The sequence below is a fragment of the Eleutherodactylus coqui genome, chromosome 8, assembly GCF_035609145.1.
Source record: "Eleutherodactylus coqui strain aEleCoq1 chromosome 8, aEleCoq1.hap1, whole genome shotgun sequence".
Lineage (NCBI taxonomy): Eukaryota > Metazoa > Chordata > Amphibia > Anura > Eleutherodactylidae > Eleutherodactylus > Eleutherodactylus coqui.
In genome coordinates this window covers 65,444,058-65,469,457 of record NC_089844.1, presented here as the reverse complement: position 1 = coordinate 65,469,457, position 25,400 = coordinate 65,444,058, and the positions used below count along the sequence as shown (strand labels likewise).

At 40.6% G+C, this 25,400-nt stretch overlaps 1 protein-coding gene across 1 annotated transcript in view; it reads left to right on the top strand.

Moving 5' to 3' along the window:
• Positions 1-25,400, top strand: part of ITGA4 (integrin subunit alpha 4) — a 142,013-nt gene that overhangs the window by 25,640 nt on the left and 90,973 nt on the right. The window contains exons 3-8 of the mRNA XM_066575759.1: positions 12,990-13,099; positions 13,958-14,084; positions 15,239-15,306; positions 16,999-17,128; positions 20,740-20,825; positions 23,526-23,588. Coding sequence (XP_066431856.1) covers positions 12,990-13,099; positions 13,958-14,084; positions 15,239-15,306; positions 16,999-17,128; positions 20,740-20,825; positions 23,526-23,588 — 584 coding nt within the window. The remainder of the gene's footprint in view (positions 1-12,989; positions 13,100-13,957; positions 14,085-15,238; positions 15,307-16,998; positions 17,129-20,739; positions 20,826-23,525; positions 23,589-25,400) is intronic.

Here is a 25,400-nt window from a genome sequence, read left to right as displayed (position 1 = left end):
GTGAACCTTTTCAAATGTTTCCATGTACAGTCTTTTTACGTGTTACATAAATGTTGACTGTTTCCACCAATAATCTATTGTTCAAGGAAAGATCAGGATAATGGATTTAAAAATTCCTTGTTCCTCTAGAAGATAAGCCTCTGCCGGGGGTGTCTGGTTGCAACTTATGCCCTTTATCTGGTGAAATAAAGATAATCACGTGTGTTTATAGTGAGTCTAAAGGCCCATTTACACACAAAGATTGATTGATTTTGAAATGGCCATTAACACTTTATCATCTTCATTTGCATGTAAAAGGGCCTCCAGGAGCTGTTTTCAGAGCCCAGCATGTGTTTAATCACACACCCAGTTGTGCAAACAGCTGCATTGTTCTGTTCAAGGCTGACAGCAGATTGCAATGTTATCTGCGGCCTCCTGAGGAGATAACAGCGTGCAGTCTATTGAGAGATACTTTATCTCTCACTAGCTGAATAGTGGAAATCATTGTTCAAATGAAAAGTGCCCGATGCCGGCGTTTACATGTAACGATTATCACTAATTTTCAGTCGTTTGAACGAATTTCGAGCGATAATCTTTACGTGTAAATGGGCCTTTAGTCATATGTGCATACAGACGAGCATGTAAGATGTGTTTACAAGGAAACGTTTATCAGCCTACTCTAAATGTCAACCAAAAACATGGTGTGAACCTTGCCTTAGACCAAATTCATACTAACGTATGAAAACGTGTCCGAGTGTTTTTTCATTCCTGTGCATCTCTCCATGATGTCCATATGCAGTCCACATGTCCGTTTTTTACTTCTGTATGTCATCCATCTTCATGTCCAAAAAATAAATCCTGAAACGAGCCCCAATTCATGTTTTTCTACATTTGTTACCAACAGATCCGTGAACTATAGACAGCACATGGTTGGTGTCTGTATAGTCTGTTTTTTAGCATCCCTGTTGGCTTGAATTGTCTAGACTTGTCCACAAATTGGAGCAGAATGATGCATACTGTAATTTTCTTTCCCTGCGGACCCCGTGTCATGTGAAGAAACTGATGTGTAAATTGGTACATTGACAACTATGGGTCAGTATGCTGTCATAGTCTAGTCTGTTGTAGACTTGCACAGCACACAATAGTATACTCATGTGAATTAGACCTTGGTCTACAAAGCCAGCTCAAATAAGTTCTAACATAGCCAAACCTTTTCACCATCAAAATACAAAAATGTTACGGATTGTTTTGTGTTAGACTTTTTGTGTAAAAAGCCCGGAGGAACTGACGTTGGGCAGGAAAATGTTATTCAGTCAAGACAATAAAATAATGCTTTCACTATCCAGTCATCTGACTACCCTATTGGCATTCAGTAACTCTCTTCAGTGATAGAAAGCAATGTATTTTCCTGGTGCTCCTGGGTGGGGTATTATGGGTAATTTGTTTTCTCCATAGTGAATGATAACTTTAGGGCAACTTCAGAAGAGAGTATGCGCACATACACTCGCCTCAGCACAACGCATTTGCGGAGTGAACTAGGTTGATTTGGATGTGAGACTGCGCATAGTACTGCACATTTTTGCGCATTCAGGGCCTGTTCATATGTGTGCATGACCCCCACCCCACCCTGATTTAAAAGGCTATTTAACCTAATGAGATCCAAATGTGTTCTATTCTTCGTGGTTTTTGCGCATGCCCTTGTGTACTGCACATGCATTTGGGCACCTCCCATAGACTTCTAAGGTGACCTATGCAGAAAGATAGAACAGGGACCTATTTTTTTGCTTGTGCAAGAATAACACGCCCAAAAAAAGGAAATAAGAACAAACTCAAATACATCTCTGTGAAGCCGCCCTAAACCACTAAATCCACATGAAATTTACCACAGGCAGAAGAATACTAAGCCCCGTTGTAGATGGGACACATTCTGCTAACCTAAACCCGACATGATACACTCTGCAATCTCAGGTAGCACTGTGACACAATACACAAGATTATAGAACTGTGATTTTCAGGGAAACCAATCTTGGGTATCACCACCGCGAATGTTGGCAGTGAAGATGCGTATGCTTATAAGGCATAGCCGCCATGTATACATCGTAAATGTTGTGTCTATACCCTGCTACATTTGTAAAAGCATGATTCCAGAGCAAGAAGTTTTGTAAAATGTTGAGCTGAGCATGGAAGAAATGATACAAGTGTGTATAAATGAATGTATAAAGTTACTCAGTTCACGGCATTTAATACATATGCAAGAGTGACCGAAAGCCAAGATTAGTACATAGATAAAAAGTGCTAGGCTACAATATACTGCATACTAGGATGACAGGTAGTGATAAGCCACAACATAATACATGATGAAAGGGGCATAATAAGAGGAAATAAGCCTTGAGTGCTTACCAATATGTAACCACTTCTTAGCAAACAGGAACCGTACATCTATGTGCCAAGAGGGTTACTTTTAAATATTTAAAGGGTCTATATCACCAATTTGTGCTTTTTTTAAATTAAAACCCCATGATGAACCATATAAAACTTTTGTGTTTTAATGTTATAATTGTAGATTCTGTTGTCTGTACACGACTATTAGAGCGGTCATCCTTCCTGAGCTGCATTTAACAGCATTTAGAAGATATGCTTTACGGCCATTCACACAATGGACAGGAGGGGACCCGTTGACTTGCATGGGAGACTATTCTAGACGTGTTCTGTGACCTGTGCAGGGGTCATTTTGTAGGGAGGGGAGTAGATTGTCACAGATTATATCTATTGTGAATGGTGTACTCTACATGTAGGTGTTGCCTCTCAGTGTAATCCTGCCTGTGATGTTAGTGAGATGATGGCTGCAGAGCTTTCTGTACAGATTAGGAAGTATCAACCTATTAGGCTCTGTGTGAAAAAATGAGGATTTTAGGATTTTTTAAAAAAAATACAAATTTTTAAAAAATAAGTTCAACACAAAAATGAGATTTAAATAGGTCATTTTCTGATGATACAACCCTTTAGTCTGGTGGCCAAGGATTGGCTATGCCATCCCAGAAATGAGAGTGAGGGAGAGTATGTGGGTGCACATAGATGAAGATCCATCTATAAAATTGAAGAAAGAAAGACACATGAAAGTCAAAGGAGACATGATCACTATAACCACAGTTCAATATAGTCCTTGTTCTGAACGTCGGGATATATCATGTCAAGCATTTTTTTAATCTCATTTCCTTGTCTTTGAGTAAGTTTTACCTAATTCCCCCCGCTCCCCCATCTACGGGGTGGTGGTGCCCAGTGAATTATTTGGACACGTAATTGGTTTACGTAATGACCCTATTTTATAAAGTGCAGTGGAATTGGAAAGACCATGAGTTTATTCCAGATTTTGGACTTTATTTTTGGAAATATGGTCTAAGTTTTTTGATTGGATTCGCCCACATATCCCAACCCACATTGGCACTTGATTAAATAATGCTACATAATCCGTGTTACATGTGAAGTGACCTTTTATGTTGAATCTTTTGCCTCTTCGAGGGTGGGTAAAATAGGGGCTTTTTTAATTACCAGCACATTGGGCACAGTTTAGGCGTAAAAAAGTGCCAGGATTTGGGGCACATTGGGGGACATTTAAAAAGGCCTTACACCAGAAAACTGGCTTAGAAAAGTCACAAAATTTGGTGCAATTGTTGCTTGTGCAAAACTTTTCTGACTTTTCAACCTTCTGCACCAACCCTGCCACTTTTAAGGAAAGCAGGTGGGGCTTTTAGGAGGGGGTGTGGCCACTAGGATTGATAGATTTATGTATAATTCACTCCAGAAACTGTCACAAATTATGCAAGAGATGCACTATTTCAAAATTCAAGTGATTTGACAAGGCCAAGCAGTACACGGCAGGTCTAAGTATATATACAGTTTTGATGTTCGTGTGCAGTTAAAGTTGTCGGCTCTGCTCAGTTCCATCTTCTAGGTAGGGGTGGTCAACCATTCAGCAAGGAACATTTCACACAAAGAGGTCATTGCCCTCTATTATGCTCAGGCTGTCCATGGTACTTTCTCTTACAGCTGGTCAATAATTCAACATGCATGCCTCATAAAACAGATCATGGTAATTTAGCACATATGCATTCACTACCTTTTAAACATCTGTTCTCCATGGAGGTCAACAACCTCGTTAAGGTAAGAATTTCTTGCCACAGACTGAAAAAAAAGCACAGTTTAGAGATGACAACCTGTACTGCTCACTAAAAGCAAAAAGCTCAAGTGCAAATAAGGGAGATGGAACAATACATCAGCAGCACCACCTATTGGATGGCAGCATTCCTGCAAATCAATGTCCGACCCTTTATACGCGTCTTAACAAAGATTGGAAATTGAAAACCAAGCGAGAATCCATACACAGCTGTATTGGGGTGTTTGCCCCTCATCAGTGTCCAGTAGGATTTTGGCTTGGCTAGTGAGAGGCCTATGATGTGAGTTGGAAGGGGTATTGTCTCTTCTTGAGGAGAGCATCTAGAAGGTGAGTAAGGAGACTTATAAGGCCATGCATGCTCCTCTGGGGAATGTGCAAATAAGGAAGATGGAACAATACCTCTGCAGCGCCACCTATTGGATGGCAGAATTACTGCAAATCAATGTCCAACCCTTTACACAGGTCTTAATAAAGATTGGAGATTACTGCACACTTATGAGGGGCAAACACCCCAAACAGCTGTCTGTGTATGGATTGATTTGCAGGAATTCTGCCATCCAATAGTTGGTGCTGCAGAGGTATTGTTCCATCCTCCTTATTTGCATATTACCTAAAGGAGCATGTATGGTTTTATAGGTCTCCTCACTCAACTTCTAGGTGATCTCCTCAAGGACAGACAATACCCTTCTTGACTCACATCATAGGCCTCTCACTAGCCAAGCCAGAATCCTACTGCACACTGATGAGGGGAAAAAACCTCAAAACAGCTGCCCATGTATGGCTTCTGGCTTGGTTTTCATTTCTCAATCTTTAAGACCTGTATAAAGGGTCACACATTGATTTCCAGAAATGCTGCCATCAAATAGATTGCACTGCAGAGGCATTGTTCTAGCTTCCTTATATGCATATTACGTAGAGAAGCATGTATGGCCTTATTAGTCTCCTCACTCACTATCTAGGTACTCTCCTCAAGGAAGGACTATACCCCTTCCAACTAAAGCCCATTTGTTTCGTCTAAGCCGGAAGCAAATTACCACACCCGAGTGGGATGTAATTATAACCTAAAAGGACGAATACACACAAAGAACAAACATGGATAACACAAAATAGTATATAGGGAAACCAAAAAGTGAGGAAATCACATCTATCCCTGACCCATTAACGCAAGAAGACTCAACCTAAAAGTCGCATATTCTCCCTGCTGTGAGTGATCCCATGTCAGGAACCTGGGGTGACCTGGGGCGTAACTATAGAGGGTGCAGGGGATACGGTTGCATTCGGGCCCAGGAGCCTTAGGGGGGGCCCATAAGGCCTCTCTTCTCCATATAGGAGCCCAGTACTATGAATAAAGCATTATAGTTGGCGGCCCTGTTACAGGTTTTGCATTGAGGCCCAGAAGCTTCAAGTTATACCTCTGCATGGTTTAGGTATGGGTACGGGTACAGATACAGATAGAGGGGGGGGGGCAGCTCACTTTTTGCATCAGGGCCCCTGAGCCTTTAGTTACGCCCCTGGGGGTGACCCTGACTTTCTCTAGTTGGTAACAGGGACTGTGGCTAAATAAGATGTTACATAAGTATATGAATAGCTAGATGTTGCACAAGCATGTAAACAACTACTACTCAGGTGATAAAATGTTGCAATAACCAAGATATAATAAATCATCAAACAGACATATTAACAGAGATGCAGGACAAGACTAAACTGTCGACTTGACCAAATACAACTTCAACTGAGAGTATATCTGGCGTCTTCTGTGAGGAGGAGCCAGAATAAATCTGAACTAAAGCTGATAGGCCAGCTGAAATACACACCTCCCAGCAGACCAATCAATGCACACACTGACAGAGAAGTGTCCCCATCAGCATCCAGAGCCAAAATGAAACAGAGCATGTGTCAGCTTGAGGATCACATGGACCAGGACTGATCCTGTGACGTCACCCTGTTCCCGATCCCCTGACAAGGCCCACGACCCATAACATCAAGCTAAATGGGGTTACGTGTATCACTGTTGTTTGACTATAGTAATAGCACCTATAGTATCTTGCAAAGAATTAAAGTGGTTTTCTGGGCTATTTTTTTGATGACCCATCTTTAGGATAGGTCATCAATAGTTTATCAGCTGCGGTCTGCCACTCGGGACCCTAGCTGATCAGCAGTTCAGGTATTCACCAGCAAAACACAGGACCGACCTCTGTATAGTGGCCAGTGCTGGTAATTACAGGTGTAGTCCCATTAAAATCAATAAGAGCTGTACCTGCTATTACCAGCACCTCCCAATACACAGAGATCGGAGGGATCTGCTGCCACTTCATAAACTGCATTTTGCCAGCAACAGTGGGCGCCCATACAGTTGATCAGTCAGGTGTCTCGAGTGGTAGGCCTCAGCTGATCAACTATTGGTGTTCTATCCTGAGGCTAGATCATCAATAAATATAGCCCGGAGGACTCTTTAAGTAAAGAACTATAATGAGGAATTTATATATCTTTTCTTTACTTGGATTTTGTTTTTTTACTTTTCTGGAAAACTGTATTAAATTAATCTAAATATAACACAAGATACAAATCAAAATTGTAAGCAATATAGGAAAAAATAACTTTTGGGTGCAGAAGAAGATATAAAACATGTAACCACTGATAAGGCTGGGAGTCTGTGAAGCCTCAAGGTGCAATAAATTACTTCCTGGAAGAACTCTTCACATGGTTGAATGCCTGCCTGGTAACAAGATAAGATGATCCTCATGTTCTCAGGTTTTTCCTGTTCAAGATGTTTCCTGCTGTGTTGGTTTCTTATTCAAGAGCTTTGAATACATGCAGATGCATTTTAAGCAATTTTTAATTTCTGCTGATATATTTAGATTTAAGTTCTACTTTCTTAGGAAGCCCATATTTCTTGTTAATAATGATCAAATTCAGGATACTGATACACTGTGAATACTATGATGGGGACACATTGCGAATAATATACTATGCATAAATAGGATACTTCTGAAAGTCCCATATTGTCTCCTAGACATAATGGTTGTAAGGGAGATGACAAAAAAATTTTCAGAGTCAGTGGGGAAAAAAAACACCACTACAGGCCTAAAAAATAGGCTCATTTGCTGAGCCAGGCTTAGGGAGTAAAATATATCATGACTTAGAGTCTTCTGAACCTACCTAGAAGTCCTGGTTGCATGGGTTAGGACAGGCTGGTGGAACACAGATGTAAGTGGTCAGAACTACAGGCTCATGCACACATGGACTATGCTTGGATGAACTTCATTAATATAACACAAGCATTGTCACAGAGCGATTGTAGTACTGCGTCGGTGCTGGTTGACCAGGGTTAGTGTTGGTTGAACAAGCTCTCGCTTTGTCACATAGTTATAATTCCCATCCACTGGACTAGCGCATAGTGCTTCAACTTGCAGCTCCATCAAGGCTCTTGTATACTCATAGACTGGTACTTAGCCCACCATGTCTGCTACCAAGACCTGAATTCCCCGTAAACTCAGTATACTCCACCATGACCTCTCGCTCCGTCACCACATCTGTGCAATTTGCACCATTACCTTTTACACTGGCCAACACCTATTCCTTCTTGCAAGAGCCTATTCTCCCTTCTTTTCATCCAGTCAACTGAGATCATACTGCACAAGAAAGTAGGGCAAATAAAACAAGTAAATTTAAACTATAAAGTGGTTACTTCACCATCAAGTAGCATATATTAATAGGTATTATGGAGCCCCAGGGGCTAAGTAACAGGGAACAACTTTTACACCTGCATAAATAATCGAGGTACATAGGGGTCTAGTAGAGGCATAACTTGAAGCTCCTGGACCCCAATGCAAAACCTGTAACAGTAATGCTTTACTAGGCTCACTACATGGAGAAGATAAGCCTTATGGGTCCCCTAAGGGTCCTGAGCCCGGAGCAACCACATCCCCTGCATTCCCTATAGTTACTCTATTATACATTCGTACAATAGGGATTCATTCTGGATTAATAATATGCTTGTATTCATGATGCCTCAAAAATAATTTATTATGCTATTATCAGCTAAGTCCTGACATGTACAGGGTTTGACATGTACAGGGTTAAAGGGAATTTTAGCCCCTTGGCCCATCAGTAAATTGCAGGTTGTTATTTATGACTATTGGTGAACTCTCTTAGGTCCAGGGAATTTCTGCTCATGCTATTCAGTAATATGGGGCTAGAATAATCCCACCATCAAGGTAGCCAATACATACAAAAAAAATTAACTGTTGCTCAATCATTTTTGGGTTGCTTCCTATTGAGTTCTGTCTAGTAAAAGAATCACTCTGGCTGCTAATAGTCATCTAATTGCCTTGTAAAGTCTTTAGCTATTTCTGCACCCACACCCTAATATCACCCTGTCATTTAAAATGTACAACTATGTTAAAAATGAACACACATATATATATATATATATATATATATATATATATATATATATATATATATATATATATATATATATATATATATATATATATATATAAGGTACGGAGATGCTTCAGTTTTTTAAAACTTTTTTGGTAAAACTTTTACATATTGTAAGATTGGAAAATGTAAAATGGTAAAAAGCACAGAAGAAGAAACTGCAGCATGATGATTTTCGTTTCACAGAAAACTTCATCTTACATACCGAGAATCCTCTTCAGTTGGGCATGTAATGAATACGTGTAAACCAAGGCCACTAACCAAACCTCAAGCCACTAATTTGCCGCTCTCAAAGTTGTCATGGTTACAAAAAGTTATGTTTTGAAAAAACTCCCGGCTGTCATTCACTTCTAAAAACATCTCAGAATGAAACTTTACGACTTAAAGTGCAAGAAATCAATTTGTACCAACATTATTTCATGATAAGGACTGTAGTTTTGTATGATAGTCTCAAAGGGAACTTTCTTTTATGTTTTCTATTTGTATTACTTCCTAAGACGTGCCCATCAGTCGTAATACACATATTAGAATATTAAATGCAGTGAATGCCATCACACAGCTAAGGCATCATTTTTACGTGTCGTATGAATATTTAGAAAGAAGGCACACTATCATCTGTAAAAAAAAAAATATTTTTTTAATTAACCAATCAAAGTTCATTTAAGAGAAAAGCATACACTTGTACAGGGTAAAATAGTAGTTTGATGCATTAGATGCAAGAAAATATGCAAACACAGTATGGCTGCCTGTCCACAGGCGTTGTGGTATCTCGCGGCGGATCTCCGTTGCGGGAGCCGCCACCCGGGAGCAGGAGCCAGCAGATGGATCTTCCCTGTCAGCCTATCTAACAGATAAGCTGAGGGCGGAGAATTCGCAGCATGCTGCGCAAGGCAACTGTGCTAAGCCATAAACCACCATGTTTCTTCCTTCTCTTTTATGTTTCTTCTTCTTGTTCTTATTCTTCTTCTTCAGAGAACCAGCAGCACATTACCATCATGTATGAGTACACCCTAAAAACCTAAATAGAATTTAGATACTAGAATCAAAAATAGTATTGTACATTGCCATTTTCTCTCTACTTTTGTTTTTGTCATGTTTTCAGTCTTGATCGTTTTGTTGGGTTTTTCTGTTGAAGACTAGAATATTTCCGGAATATTTAAAAAAAAATAAAACTGATGCTTTCTGTTGTGGTATTTTTTTCTATTACTGAAGAGCATTGAATGCACACTGTCACTTTAAGCAGTTTTGGAAAATCTTTGCTGATAAATTTGTTTTAAGTTCTACTTTATGTATGATAATATGTATTAAGTACAAGGCAGCAATTAGAGATGAGCGAGCACCCAAATGCTCGGGTCCACGTTATGCGAGTCAAGCTTTTCGTAAAATTCGAGAGCTCTCCTCGAGTAACGAACCCCATTGACTACAATGGGAGACTCGAGCATTTTTGTATGTGGGACGCCGGGTGCCAACCTTTTTTTATTTTTTCTAGGTTCGTCTCTCCCTCTCTCTCCCTCTCTCTCCCTATCTCTCCCTCTCTCTCCCTCTCTCTCCCTCCCCCCAAAAAATGTGCCAATGGCACGCGCTGCGGCGGGGAGAGGCCAAAACAGGCACGTCACAGCGGGGAGGAGCCAAAAACTGGGGCCGGGTCGAACACGGCTTGATGCTCGTTCGAGTAACGAGCACCAAGCTCGGCAGAGTACGTTCGCTCAACTCTAGCGGCAATGCACCAAGAAAGTCCATACGGATCATATCCAGGACAGTAGTGTTATGTACATCAGTAGCAGATGATAAAAAAAAATCATTACAATAGTGCATTGATTTCCATATTATCTTACTATATAGGGAATACACAGTAGTGTCTACTAATCAATAAAGTCTAAGGACTCGTGCGGTAAGGCCGCATGGACTGTCTGTGTAGGACATGGGTCCTTAATCCTTATCATATGTTATGTCACCATGAGTTGCCATATTTTCCTGGAAGCAGTGATTTTAGAGGAAATTTCTCTCCACAGTACAGTATTTGATGAATCATGCCAAAGTTTTCCTTTAATTCTCATAGAATCAGTGGAAAAACAGCTTGTGTGTGCCTATTTAAACAACCGATGCTCACAAGAGTCCAACATGGGTCGTTAATGAGCTATGACTGACAAATTACACATCTGTACAACGTGTAATTTACGTTACAACTTTCTCTCCTCCTCTAGCTTTGACTTAGTCATTTTTTTATTCCTGCTGGATTTGTTGGGTTTTCCTGGGGAAGACTAGAATGTTTTTGACCACTTAGGGATGCTTGAAAAAGTAAACCCAATGCCGCTTGTTCAGGAATAAGTGGTTTTGCTACATTAGACGTGATTTTTCCTTTTCCCATGCAATGAATACATTTATAGAGTGAGTTAAAGTTTGTGGGATCCTATAAATGAGGGTTCTTCTTAACTGGAGCCAAATATGATTGTGGTTGCTTTTATGTCTGTTAGCTTATATTTGCAGGGAAACATGTGGCTTACATTATATTTTCAATAAATATAACTGCATGAGGTTGCAGCTTTACGTGTTCTGGTGTTGATTTCTCCCACTTGTGCTTGGGAATGTGTGGCATTAGTACAAAAGCAGAAACTAACCATGCAAGAGATGAACATTTCCTGAAATACACTGAAATGATCATATGTGTGGCTATTGTTAACATACACATTTACCCACTGTGCGATCCCTACACATACCTGCTGCCCCAACTAGAATAGAGCTTATTATCAGAAGTGACCCACCAAAATTCAAGTACATCCCCATAGATGAATGACAAAGAGATCTTTACCCTCTCTGTACTGAATTTTATTCCTACTCTGGCTGTAAATAATACAGGATGGTCCAAAGTATAGAGACATCTGAATAAATGGAAAATGTTGGTTAGGAACACCACCCTGTGTGTGGCATGTTGCAAGCGGAAGGGGGAAAATTTGTGAGGGAGGTTGTCCAACATGGTGGACATTTTGAAAACCACAATCTTGGAACCATGTCAATATTTTCAAATGGTAAGGGGTGCATGTGACATATAGATCTGATAGAAAACTTGATGAGGAATCCAAATCTTACCTATAGTCCTGCCAAAGTTATTACAATTTTCTTGTTATTAATCTTGCAGCCTTATCTGTGTCTTTAACAAGTAAGGCGAGGATATAGATTGTGCTGATCCCTGCAACAGAGTAGTACTCACGTCATCACAGTGGATTTCAATGGTTGGCACTCTAATAGATCACCCATCCACCATGGAACAGTTGGCAAATTGCTTGCCAAATTTCGCCAAACAGGTTCTGTGTTGGACCTGCCAAAAAGTGAACATAATAAAACTGCCATAGACAAAGCAACAATAATGGCCAACCTGGCATCATTTTGCAAGAGCCCACATTGTACTCGGCGTCTGTCACAGAAGAGCGGGGTGAGTCAAACCCCCATTAGGCAAATACTGGCTAGACACAAATGGCATCTGTACAAGATCCAGTTACTGCATCATTTCAATGAGGTCGATCCTGACATCATGATGAATTTGTAGAATGGGGGTCACAGCAATAGCAACAGGACTCACATTTCACAGAGACAGTACTGTTCAGGGATGAAGCAAACTTCCAGGTGAATGGGGAGGTGAACAAACAAAACCTTCACTACCGGTCCAATACAAACCCGCACTGGACAGATCCCTCCAAGATGGTTGGCGCACAAAAAGTCATGGTGTGTTGGGGTGTGTGTGGTACTAAGATAGTGAGCCCAGTCTTCATCGACGGTAACCTTACTGCTATCAAGTATCTGCAATTGTTACGTGATGATATGTTCCCATCACTATGCAATGAAGACTATGCACTTTTCCAATGTTCTTCCAGCAGGATGGTGATCCCTCCTCTACATTATGGACGTGATGTCAATGTGTTTTTGGATCAGCAGTTTCTGGGGAACTGGATTGGGCATTGTGGTCAGGTAGAGTGCCCCCCATGCTTGCTGGTTCTCTCCCCCTTGCACTTCTCCCACAAGGTTTATGCAGTGAAAATCTGCAGTGTGGCGCACATGCAACAGTGGCTCCTGGATGCCTGTGCAAGCATTTCTACAGAGGTGTTGCTCTCAGTGAATAGTAGAAGAGGATGACCTTGATGACTCAAAACAATGGGAAGCACATCAAGCATATCCTGTAGTAGATTGTGATTGTGTTCCATGTCATGGAAAAATTGTTAATAACTTTGTCAGGACTAAAGGTATCTGCGCCCCTTCCCATTTTTAAATATCAAATTGGTTTTAAGATGGTGGCTTTCAAAACGGCCACCATGTTGGACACCGCCCTTCTCAGATTTACCCTTTTCCTTAACAACATTAACTTGTTAACTTTAAGTCTTTCATTGTTTTTTTTTAGGGGAACACAAAAATGGAATCCCGTGTGGACGGTCATGTATAGGAGAACTAAATAATCAATGGATGGGAGTCAGCCTCTCAAAACAACCAACAAAAGATGGGAATCTATTGGTTAGTACAAATACTAATGTTAATATTATACGTTTTCTCAACTGTATGTAACCCAAAATTGGCCATAGTTATTACATGTCTTCAAGAAAATTGAGTGCACAACATAAAGTATTTATAAAGTATCTACAATGTTCTGCTTATAGGAGAGTATTCACACATTGCTGTGATGAAGATCACAGCAAAATAATATGACCGAAACCGATGCATCCTAAAAGCTTTTATTTTCACCCAACTAGTATGATAAACTTTCGTCCAAGTATAAAAGCGTTTCACCAAGAAAGTTGGGTGGGTAAAGAGGGCATGAGTGTAGGTAGTAAAAACATGTACATACTATGTAAGCAAAAGTATTTAAGAGTGCTTTCATATGGACCAGAATTAGTCTGCATTACGCACCCAATGCAAATCCCACACCAAAACTTGCCAGGTTAAGAATTTTAATGCAGAATTGCAGACGGAATTAAGCCATTTTCAATTTTGCATCAAATTGAGCTGTGCAGATTTTGGTGTGAAATTGACAGCATTTTGCGGAGCGTCATGCAGGCTAATTCCACCCATGTGAAAATATCCTTAAGGGGATCCTATGAGTTTTTGTAAGTAGGCTTTTCTTTAAAATGAGCTCTTTACAGTATGTGTTATTAAAGGAAATAGGATTTAGGTCCAGCACTGCTATAAGACTGTCTGAGCACCACAGATCTCAAGATCCACTGCTTAAAATCTGGTCTCAGGCACAAGTAGTGCAGAACACGTTACTCTGTATGCACCCTTTATGTATCTACTGCCACTGAAAGAAAAAACAGGAAGCTTTGTTTCCTAACTTAAACATCCTTTTTCGGTACCTTAAAAGTGTTTTTCTTGCAGGTTTGTGGCCATAGATGGAAAAATGTTAAATTTATAAATGAATACAAGTTGCCACTTGGAGTTTGCTACTCAATACCTGCAGATTTACGCACAGACCTAAGCAGAAGAATATGCCCGTGTTATAAAGGTAAATGCTACACATAGGCTTTAATTATTTGAACAAGGTTCTGGTAAGGTGACACACAGCTGTAAAGAAAAAGTGGTCAAAGTTACAGACCACCTTAACGCTCCACAGCCACACAGACAGTCCTAGTTTTGCATGCAGTATAACTTTCCAACCCACAGATTTTATTTGTAGAAGTCATTGCAAACTATGCAATATCACCATATCATACTTGAGAGGGTAGAAGAGGATCAATAGTATTGCTCTGCAGGTAAAAAATAAGAGTAAAATAAGATCCAAAACATACAATATAGTCCCAATCTGCCATGACCACCATCAGTGACGAACTGGAGTTCCACAGTCTATCTTTACAGGACATACTGACATGCACTGTTAATTGCATTATAGACTATGCTGTTATCATTGCACATGGATGACATATTGTCAGTTAAGTAAATAGTTTTTTTTGCAAAGGAATAAGAAATAGACACTATAGGTAAATGATTGACTTCTAAGTCAACTCCAAATATTTTTTTTTCTGCTGGGCAATTGGTTTCCATAATCGTGTTTGTGTCTGGACCCAGTAAATGCATCCTCTCATATGTTGGTGGGTCAGTGCAAGCTTGACCACTATGGACAAATTTAATGGTAATTGTAGTCTTCATAGGGTATCCACTCTTTTTGTTCCTCGCACTATCCCTTGTATCTCCCACCCCTCTCCTGCCCAATCATTTCTACTTCTCCATCACCTAGATTGCTCTATTTTTCCTGCAGCAGTAACAAAGTGATCATTGATTGCCCCTCAATGCGGAGGCTCATTTGTGAGTGAAGGCTCCTTTGTTTTTTGACCTCATACTCTATACTGGTAGTAATGACTTAGTAGGATGTACATGGAGATGAAATTTCAACTCAATATAGAAACCTCATTAAATAGTAAGATTGTACATAAGAAATAAAAGAAAAAGGAGAGCGCTTTGGTAAATTTGATCAATACAAAATACTGGCAAGTATTTTATATAAATATAGGTCTGAAAACTACAAATTTCAAACATCAGATCCACTGCATGCTACCTTGCTTTCTCTGATAAAACGTGCTATGTACTGCATATATCTATATCCATCTATACTGTATGTAACCAATGTAACCAAACGTCATCATTTTTTTTCTTCTTTCGTAGAACATCATAGGAAGTTTGGTGAACAATATGGCTCATGCCAAGTTGGGATCTCTACTTTTTACTTGGATGTAAGAGCTAGACCTGTCCATTCAAATGTCATAAATATTCAAAATATCAATTTGCTCTAGATTTGCTTCTGTGGTTGTAGCTGGAGATGAGCGAGCATACTTGTTAAGGGACAATATTTGAGCAAGATTCGGGGAGCAGCGGGGGAGAGTGGGTGGAGATCTCTCTCTATTTCCCCCCCGCACCCCTCTGCTCACTTCCGCAACCCACCCCTCACCCTCGCCGGCCCCCGAATCTTTTCTGACGAGAAAAGGACGATACTCGCTCGAGTATTGTCCCTTAACGAGTATGCTCGCTCATCTATAGATGTAGCCATAGGGGGCCATATATTTTTTTTAGATTTTTCTTTCTAAAGACATTGAGAAAATATCACTAGAATATGGCATGGATTGTCCAATAACCGGAGGTCTGATTGCTGCAAACACAATTGATTGCAAGAACAGCCTTGCAGTGATGATAGGAAAATGCCAGACCATTTTAGCTGCGCTCAGCTTTTCAAGTGCTCTACATTTTGAGATAATACCTTAGTGTTGTAAACAAGAATACATCTGATTATTTTCATGGTCAACCACAACACTGTTTATTTCTTAGTTTTTTATGTCCCCTGTGGTCTCTGGTATGGGAAGGGAATACATGAGTTTTAGAAATGTAGAAATGTTATTGAGTTCCCTGATTGAGGTTTGTTAGTATTTTATGAAGAAGCTTTAGGCCTCATGTCTCAAATTCGGGCCGGCATGGATTCCCCGTGCAGAATCCTGCAGCGGGTCCCTCCTGGCCTGCAGACAAGAGGCCAAGAAAATAGATTATACTTACCTGTCCGGCCGCTGCGGGTCTCCTCTCCGTCGTGGCTGGATCTTCTTTCTTCGGACCGGCAGATGTGCTCGGCATGCCGGCGGCATGCCGCGTGCATGCGCTGTGCACACTTTTTTTTTTACTCCTGCTTTCCTGTGTCACAGCACAATAACAGCTGTGGGTGTGCCGCGGGACCCGATGGCTTCCATAGGCTTGAATGGAAGCCGTGGGTGCCGTCTCTGCGGGAAAACCGCACAAAATGTAGCATGTGATACGTGCGCCAGGGAAAACTGACATCTGCAGGTATTTAATTACTTGCGGGTGTCCAATGATTCCCTATGGGCGCAGATCAGGAGTGCTGGAGACCCGCGTGGTTTTATTAATTCTATTTTGCCGTGGACATTGGGCCTTAGACTCTTTTCAGACTATTGTATTCCAACTCCATACTTGAACTGTGTGAACCATAATATGGAGCTAATGGAAATGAATTTATCTATTCACATGGCCATATTTTTTGCTGCCTTTTTGAAACACAGCCTTTTTTCAGGCATATTTACCTCCATATTGGTATTTTCTATCGGGCAAATACGGATCAGTATTTGCCCAGTAGAAACTAAAATATATGCGGAGAATACTGATGAATATAGTGATGACGTGGTTGGAATGTCATCTGTAACATGTCCACATTATGGATCTATATAACTGACGTGTTACAACATGCTTGTCTAAAACCAGGCTTGTTCTGAATGCAAAAAGAGTCTACCCAGAATCAGGATAGGTGACTAATGTCTGATCGTCGTGGGTCTCAATGCCGGGCACACCAACAATCACAAGAACAGCGTGCATCTCTACTGAGATTACTCATTTTAAAATAAATTACTTTCTTCTGGTTTACTTTGCAGGATTTTATCATCATGGGGGCGCCAGGATCTTTCTACTGGACTGGATCAATTTTTGTCTACAACACAACAAACAACAAGTTTTATACATATAGCAATATTAATAACACTGTTAAATACGGGAGCTACTTAGGTAAAAAGATACTAACTAACCTCTCTACAAATATTTAAAATGTACACATATTGATGAATATTATGTTGTGTTCAGCCTGTCCAAACCAATTTAAATGGTTGTTAGGTATCTACAAACCCCTGCTTTAGACAGGGGCATAGCTGGGAGGGACATGTGCCCCAAGTACTGAATGCCTAAAGGGTACTGATAAGCCACTTTAACTTGGCCAGAGTATTTAGATGCAGGACTAGGGCAATAAACCGAACCCTTTTCTTGGGTGGGAGAATGACTAGCTACGGCTCTGGAGGCAGTTTAGGACAGCTCGGAATGGTTAAATACCTTGTTATTGTACGATTATGGTAAGGGTGTAGAAATGTTTTTAGGAAGAATCAGTTTCATGTTAAGAGTCAGTGAAAGGGTAAAAGGCAAAAACTCAGAATTCTTTATTGTTTAGAAACAGGAAATTTTCTTGTATGACCTACAGTACTTTGACCTATTCCTTTACAGGTCATCTCCCCAGAGATGGCCATATCACATTGCTAAACCCCAACCACAAGCGTTTCATGAAGGAAGTTAGTTTTGGTACTCTGTGCATAAAGTTCAGGAATGTTTCACTACAAGATGTTCTTGTAGATCGGACATACTATAACCCAGTAACTATTTGCATGGTTACATGGTTGCATAGATAATTAGAGAATATAGGCTAGCAAAAACACATAATAAACTGAAAATCCAAAGAGATTTTTGATATTGTATATTATGATGTGATTGGATATCTTGTTTGAAATAAAAGAAGAAAATGTCATTGATGGTTTAAACCAATGTCCTAACAGAAATGTCAATAGCTATAGTTCACTTCTATATACGAATTATATATATGACTATTTTTGAGAAATATATTTTAAATTAGCCAAGAAAATATATCATTTCAATTTATAGACTAATTAGGCTGATACTGTACTGGTGTTTCTACACTGTAATTGTTTTAGATGACACAACAGTTCTTTAGTACATACAGCCTCCATGCACTGCCATACAAACTCCATCAGAGTTTAGTGTATTCTCCATACATGCCTAGGCTAATTTAGCATGCCAAAATATTTTTTCAAATGGAAACCAACAGAATAAAAATCTCAGTTTGAAATCAGTGGTACACAAAAGTTCAGTGGAGGGCTCATGCATCCCTATTACAGCTCTATACAAATAGGAAACATAATATGGCCACATGTTCGAGCTCTTTTACCTATCATCATCCTCTTTCTATAGTTGCATATTTTAATTCTAAATTTTGGACCTGATAGCATTGTGTAATGTCCCAAAAGTGCTATGCTTTAGTACGATTGAGACTACTAAAGTTCTAACTAATGGTCTGAAATGTATTGCACATAGGATTCTGTTGCCCTTTCAGTGCCCCTACAGAAGTGACAAAATTGCAGGCATCAGCATTTCTCTTTCTCTTCTAGAAATTACTGAGAAAGTTTAACATTTTTATGTCAACCTTCTCTGTGCTTCTAACTGATCTAAAAGTCTTACTGACAGGAGACAGACAATGTTACTGTAATATGCAAGCAAGCGTGAACATTTCAGCCCACTCTTCTTGATCCTCTATTGGCACTTCCAAGTCTGGTTTATCAGTTATTTAGGTGTTTACTATTAGGCTGCATGTCCACAGGCAATGATCCGCCGGCGGATCACGCTGTGTGAAGCTTCCCATAGCCTTGCTATGGAAAGTACAGCGCCATCATCCATGAGCGGAGAATCCTAGCGATTCTCCGCTCGCAGGATTTAAATCGTGGCATGCCACGATTTGTCGCGATTCTCCGCGGTGAGCCTATCTATTAGATAGGCTCACCACTGAGACCTGTCAGCGCTCCCCCTCATCCTCCGTGGCGAAATGTCGCTGGTGATATTTCATCACGGCCGTGGGCACAGGGCCTTAGTGCACTCTTACACGGAATGCCTGTCAGGCACTTAAACACCTGACAGCTATCCCAACAATTATCTCTCTTGTGCTTTCACACTTAATGAAGGCAGAGTACACTGGAGATCTCTTATGACCACCCGCCTCTACTCAGAGTAAACAGGCAGTCATTCATACACGAACAACTGCCTGTTTAAACAGGACAAGAGTAGCTAGATTTTTAGGTGGGCTAAAAACCAACTAACTCAGACAAGTTAACAATTCTCACTGACTTGCACATTTGGATCCCGATTACACAGGACCACAGTTGCCTGTAATTACTCTTTTGAGAAATTACTTTGGAGCCCGTGTAAAAAATACCCTTAGTCTTTGGGTTCCTTCACACGAGTGTATGCATTTTTGCAGTTGCCCGCATGCGCCATTAAATCATGTGAATGAAGAAAAGACACAATCAAGTTCCAAGCTTAATTAGCATTTTCTCGTCCATTCACACGGATGGGTGCGACGTAGAAGCGAAAAAATAAGGCACAGCTCAGAAATCCCTCACTCAGTATAAAACAGTACTATCTTTTCCGGCCACATGTAAAAGCGCTCGCTAGAATCGGCAGTGTGTGTGCTATTTTTCCACACTGAGCGATTGTTTGCAGCGCAAAGTCACCCATGTGAATGAATGCATTGGAATCCAATGTCTCAGATGGTTGCGATATTCAACTAGGCTTAAAAATGCAGCTAAATAGCTGTGTAAAAACACTTGTGTGAATAAAGCCTTCTAGAAAGCTTTTTCACTCTTCCCAGTCCATGTAGACACAGATGGGAGTTAAATACATGTTTGACTTTATAAGTTCACTTACAGAGAATTAGCTGCTCTGTGCATTGAATTATTTTAGAGCCATATCTCTAAAAGTAGAGTTTAAATACAGCTGCACCTCAGGATTGCCAGTATTTCCAGCATTTGCACATGATGATACAGTAAAACCACTCAAGACGTTATCATGTGTTTTTATCCTGTTTACCTTCATGCAAGAGACAGGAAGATGTAAAGCACCTCACCCAAATGGTTTTGCATGTCTTCAATGTATTTTTGAAGGAAGTGGTTCCTACATATATGTTTCCTTATTTGTCAGCTGTTTTCATTGCACTCAGTTTGGGTCTTTTGTGTAAACCTGTATACATTTTTATATGTTCAACTAGGGAACAAAAGTCAACTATTTTTACCTATAAAAAATAGAATTTGATCGAAAGTCATGTTTTTCAAATCTTCAGAAAAAACGTCTTTAGCAGCACTGCAGGGGGTCTAACCTACACAGACTGTTACTTAACTGCTCACAACTCGAAATAGTCTCGTTGCTGTATTCATCGAGTAAAAAGCAAAATAACGCCCCTCTCATTTATGTCTGCTGACTCGGAGAGATTGAGAGTCCTGAGATGTTTGGTGTAATTGTGGGGGATGGACACAATTATGTATTAAAGCCAAATGGGGGGAAAGTCAAAATGATCTTAGCATGATCTAAAATGCTCTTACAATTGACTAAATGGACCTCATTTTCTTCCATTGTCCCAATATACCTTATGCAGTATGGCTACTCTGGTTACAACATCAGAGAAATAGTTGCCACCTTATGAATGCTCTATACAGAAATCAGATGAGAGGTTAAAATAAAATATATTTTTTACATTGTCTGAAGTTAATACGATACATTTTGATCCTCAGGTTACTCAGTCGGAGCAGGCCATTTTCTTTCACCAAACAGCAAGGACTTTATTGGAGGAGCCCCACAACAAGAGCAGATTGGTAGGGTAAGGAAATGTCAAATTTAGCTACTATTTCAGTTTTTATTTTGGACGCTATAGGCAGTGGTGCCCAAGTGGATTACAGCTGTCATTTTTCATAGTTGGTTTGGAAAACAGTTGGCGGCTATAGATAAGTTTCCCTCTTTATCTGCACAATTTTTTGCACAAATTTTCATCAACACACACTTCTAAAAAAATGTATAATTTCACTACAGAATCTAAAGGATTTTCTCAAGATTCAAAGTTCTTCCCTATCCATAGAATAGGGATAACTGTTCGGCGGGGGTCCGACCACAACCTGTGGATAGGGGATAACTTTCCCTGCAAACTGGGACCATTGTACAAAAAGTACTCATCACACATTTTATAATAAAAAGAACAGTTTAGAATACTTTATAGCTATTTATTATATGCTAATTAGTGTAGTCTAATTATAAAAAATGCCTATCCCGAACTTTGGGTTTTGGAAATTTTCCGCATCTGTAATACTTACAATACTCTCTTGTTGTATGAATGAAGCATCCATGAACTATTGAACTAGTTGGTTTGAGCTGTGGCTGAAAGAGAAATTTTACCCACAAATTAAGGGCATTAGGTCTAACCACTATGTCATGTAGTTTCAGAAGATTGCATACACAGATTAAGGTGAAACAGTCATAGTTGGCAATTTCTAGACATTTCACCCAGAAATACCAAGGTGAAAAATTGTCAACATTTTTTTATTCTATTTTAACTGTCTTATAATGATGTATCTTACAGCACTGAGTTGAATTCATATACACTACAACATACATTATAGATTATATACAATGTACATGTTACACTCTTAGGGCTATTTCAGACGACCGTATATCGGCCGCGTATTCATGCCGGCCGATATACGGCATCTCTCTCTGCAGGGGGAGGAGGCTGGAAGAGCCGGGAGCAGTGCTCTGAGCTCCTGCCCCCTCTCTGCCTCCTCTCCACCCCCCTGCATTATTTTCAATGAGGAGAGGCTGGACGGGGGCGGAGCGAATAAACAAAACTTAGCCCCGCCCCACCTCCTCTTATTGCAAATAGTGCAAAGGGACGGAGACGGGGTGGAGAGGAGGCAGAGAGGGGGCGGGAGCTCAGAGCACTGCTCCCGGTTCTTTCAGCCTCCTCCCCCTGCAGAGAGAGACGCCGTATATCAGCCGGCGTGAATACCCGGCCGATATACGGTCATCTGAAATAGCCCTTATGGTTGATTCACATGGGCATGAAAATCACACAGAAGATAGCCGGGCAAAAAAATAATTGCAAAATCGCATTAATGGACGATTTTCTGCGATCAAGTCCTGAGCCTCATTAGCGTGAAAATCTCCCATTCATATGATTTGGGAGTGGTATGTTGCTGAAAAAATGCACTGCTGAGAGATGGAGAGCACAAAACCTTCAACTCACTACATACACCCATGGATATTCTTTATCAGCACTCCCCACTGCTAATCTGACTGCTTCTGGCATTATCTCACAAACTCCCTCTCCCTGCCAATACCATTGTTTAGCAGTGTTAGCTAAACAATGGCAATGTTTAGCTAACACTGCTAATCTCCCTCCCCCCTCCCTTTTTTTCCAGCTCCCATAGGAGTCTATGGACTCCTGTGTTTTGCGCACCAAAGGTAGGTCAAGACCTATATTTTTGCGCAACAGGGAATTTCAGTCACTATTTTTTTAGGTGAATTCTTTTTTCTGAACATATCCATAGGAAACCATTGGTTCTAATATTCGCAATTTTTGTGCGTCTAACTTAGCTGTGCAAATTTTCTCATGTGAACGAGCTCTTAAAGTGGCTTTCCTAGTTTAAACTAGTGGAATAGTGGATTTCCGACACTGAGCACCCTCGTCAATTAGCTTTTTTCTGGGCCCCTGTGCTAATGCATGGAGCCACTGTGTGCTGGAAACACACAGCTCTGAACACTGTGCACTGGCCTGGAATAGTTCTGCAAGCTCACTTCCTATTTACTTGAATAGGACTTCAATCTGCACTACAGGCTGCTGCACAGTGCAGGAGTTGTGTGTTTCTAGCGCACAGCAGCTCCATGCGCTAGCACAAGAACCCAAGAAACAGCTGATCGGTGGGGTTGCTGGGTGTTGGATGCACGCTGATCTGCTATTGATGTCTTATGCTGAGGATAGGTCTTCAACTATTTAAAGCTGGAAACCCCATTTAATACGTATGCCTTTTTATTCTGTATATTGTAAGATAATATCACAATGTCCAAGTTTAAGCTTTACTGTACTTCATGCCCCTATTAATTCTAAAATTGGAAACATTGAATTATGAAGTTAATATGAGACGATGAAACTATTCATCTTGCCATTTGCATTCCACATACATAGCGTTCGGTTGGCCACATTACTACTGAGTCCTCTCCATTGAGATCAATTAAGAATTGAGAGAGAGAGGGATTAGATAGCAGTCGCCGTCCGGGGATGGACTTTCTACAAGTGTAAGCTTAAACATTCTATGCTGTGGCATACAATTCATTTTCTCCTCAGTCTGCTATGCCTTATCCTGTTACATCTATGTCTCTTTAACAATGGAAATTGCCTAACGTTCTTCTTTAATGTCAGTTGATATCTGATCAGCAGAAAGATTCTATGACAAAAATGAAGTATTATCCTGAAAACATTGGGTCAGTCTTCGTAGTTGTTCAGTAGTGTGTTTCCTTTTGTTTTTCTCAGGTCTACATCTTTATATTTGAGGGAGTTCAGCTAATTATATTGTTCGAGGCAGAAGGCAAAAAGGTGAGTTTTCCAACTCTTTCCATTAAACTGAATGCTTTATCATATGATGTCTAAATGTTTTTAGTCTGTTAACTTCACTGGTCCCAGAAAGGGAGACTGCAGTATCATTGCCCTATTAATAGTGATGAGCGAGCATATTCGCTAAGGGCAGTTGCTCGAGCGAGCATTGCCTTTAGCGAGTACCTGCCCACTCGAGACAAAAAGTTTGGGTGCCGGCGGAGGGCAGGGAGCTGCGGGGGAGAGGGGGAGGAACGGAGAGGAGATCTCTCTCTCCCTCTCTCTCCCCCGCTTCCCCCTGCTGACAGCCGCTACTCACCGCTCCCCCGCGCCGGCACCCGAACCTTTTGTCTCGAGCGGGCAGATACTTGCTAAGGGCAATGCTCGCCAATCTCTACCTATTAATTAAGTCTAGAAAGGAATTGGTAATAAAACATTAAAAGTTGCCCTTTAGGGTGGTTTCACACATATCATTTTAACCCTTTCCAATCCACTGTCTGACCTCTGAAGACATTACGATTTAAGGCTGTACAGCTCTGATGTTGGTAGACATCCGTCAGGGTTCTCTTACTGTATATTGCCAGCCTCTCTGCTGTCGGAGCTTATCCAACGTGGCACCTCATGCAGTACTGGCTTTAGCCAGCATATAGCGCCATTGTATAATGGCAGAAAAAGAGTAAGCCACCTAGGAAAACCAGGATATAAATTGGACTGGAAAGGGTTAAAGTAGTTTTCCCATTAGACACATTAATCACCTTTCCACAAGATAGGTGATATATAATTGATTGCTTGGGCCTGGCAGCAAGGAATGGAGTGGTCCTGCTACTCCATTCACCGTGGGACTCTGAGTACTCTATTCTCTTGATCCATGGGGGGACCCTACAGTTGGACTCCCAGCAATCATACATGGCAAATGCCATAAAAACTGTAGTATGTGTGATGGAAGCCATAAAGCTAATTTCACATGGATGAGTACAATATCGGGTAGGGAAACATGGCCAGACATCGGGCTCACCAATGTGCAATTTTTCCCACAGTTTCGAGGCGGTTTTGTATCAAAAACGTCTCACATTGCTTTGGGAAAGTAGCAATCCTCCTGCACAGCTGTCAGCCATAGCGGAGTATCGCATAGTGTTTCCCATTGTTTTCAAAGGGAAACGCCACATCTCACTCGCGTGCACCTAGCATGCATTGCCATGTTTTGCCTACCCCACTGAATACAATGGGTGATGTGGTGTGAGGGCATGCCCAAAGATAGGACATGCCGCGATTGTTTCCCACACCGCGATGCGATAAAAAAATCCCTCATGTATACGACCCCATTCAAAAGCATGAGATTCATAGTTGTGCGAGATTTCTGCTTCTCGTAATGGCACAACTCTTGCGTGATTTTATTGGCTGTGTGAAGCCAGCCTAAGTTTACTAAAAAAATATCCTCTTGCTCTGGTCAGTTACATATAATGAATTGCCATGATGATATTTACATGTAAATAGTCAAAATGATTGGCTCTATCTAATATTATCCTTTAAATTCAACCGCCATTATCACAACAATCATAGCGTGAAGGTGTAGAAGGGCTGAGAAGTCACATGGGGAATCACATGGATTTATTTGCTAGAATGGGAACCATTCTTCACGTTGTAGTTCTATTAAGAAGCCTGTGGATAAATGACATGTTCTTCATGATGATCAAGTACGATGCCATTTACTCTGCAAATATCCTGGAAACTAGTCCTGACTCTACATAACTAGGTACATGCACTTCCTAAGATGGGTTTTCCCTAGTTGGAGAGCATAGTGCCCTTATAAACTAA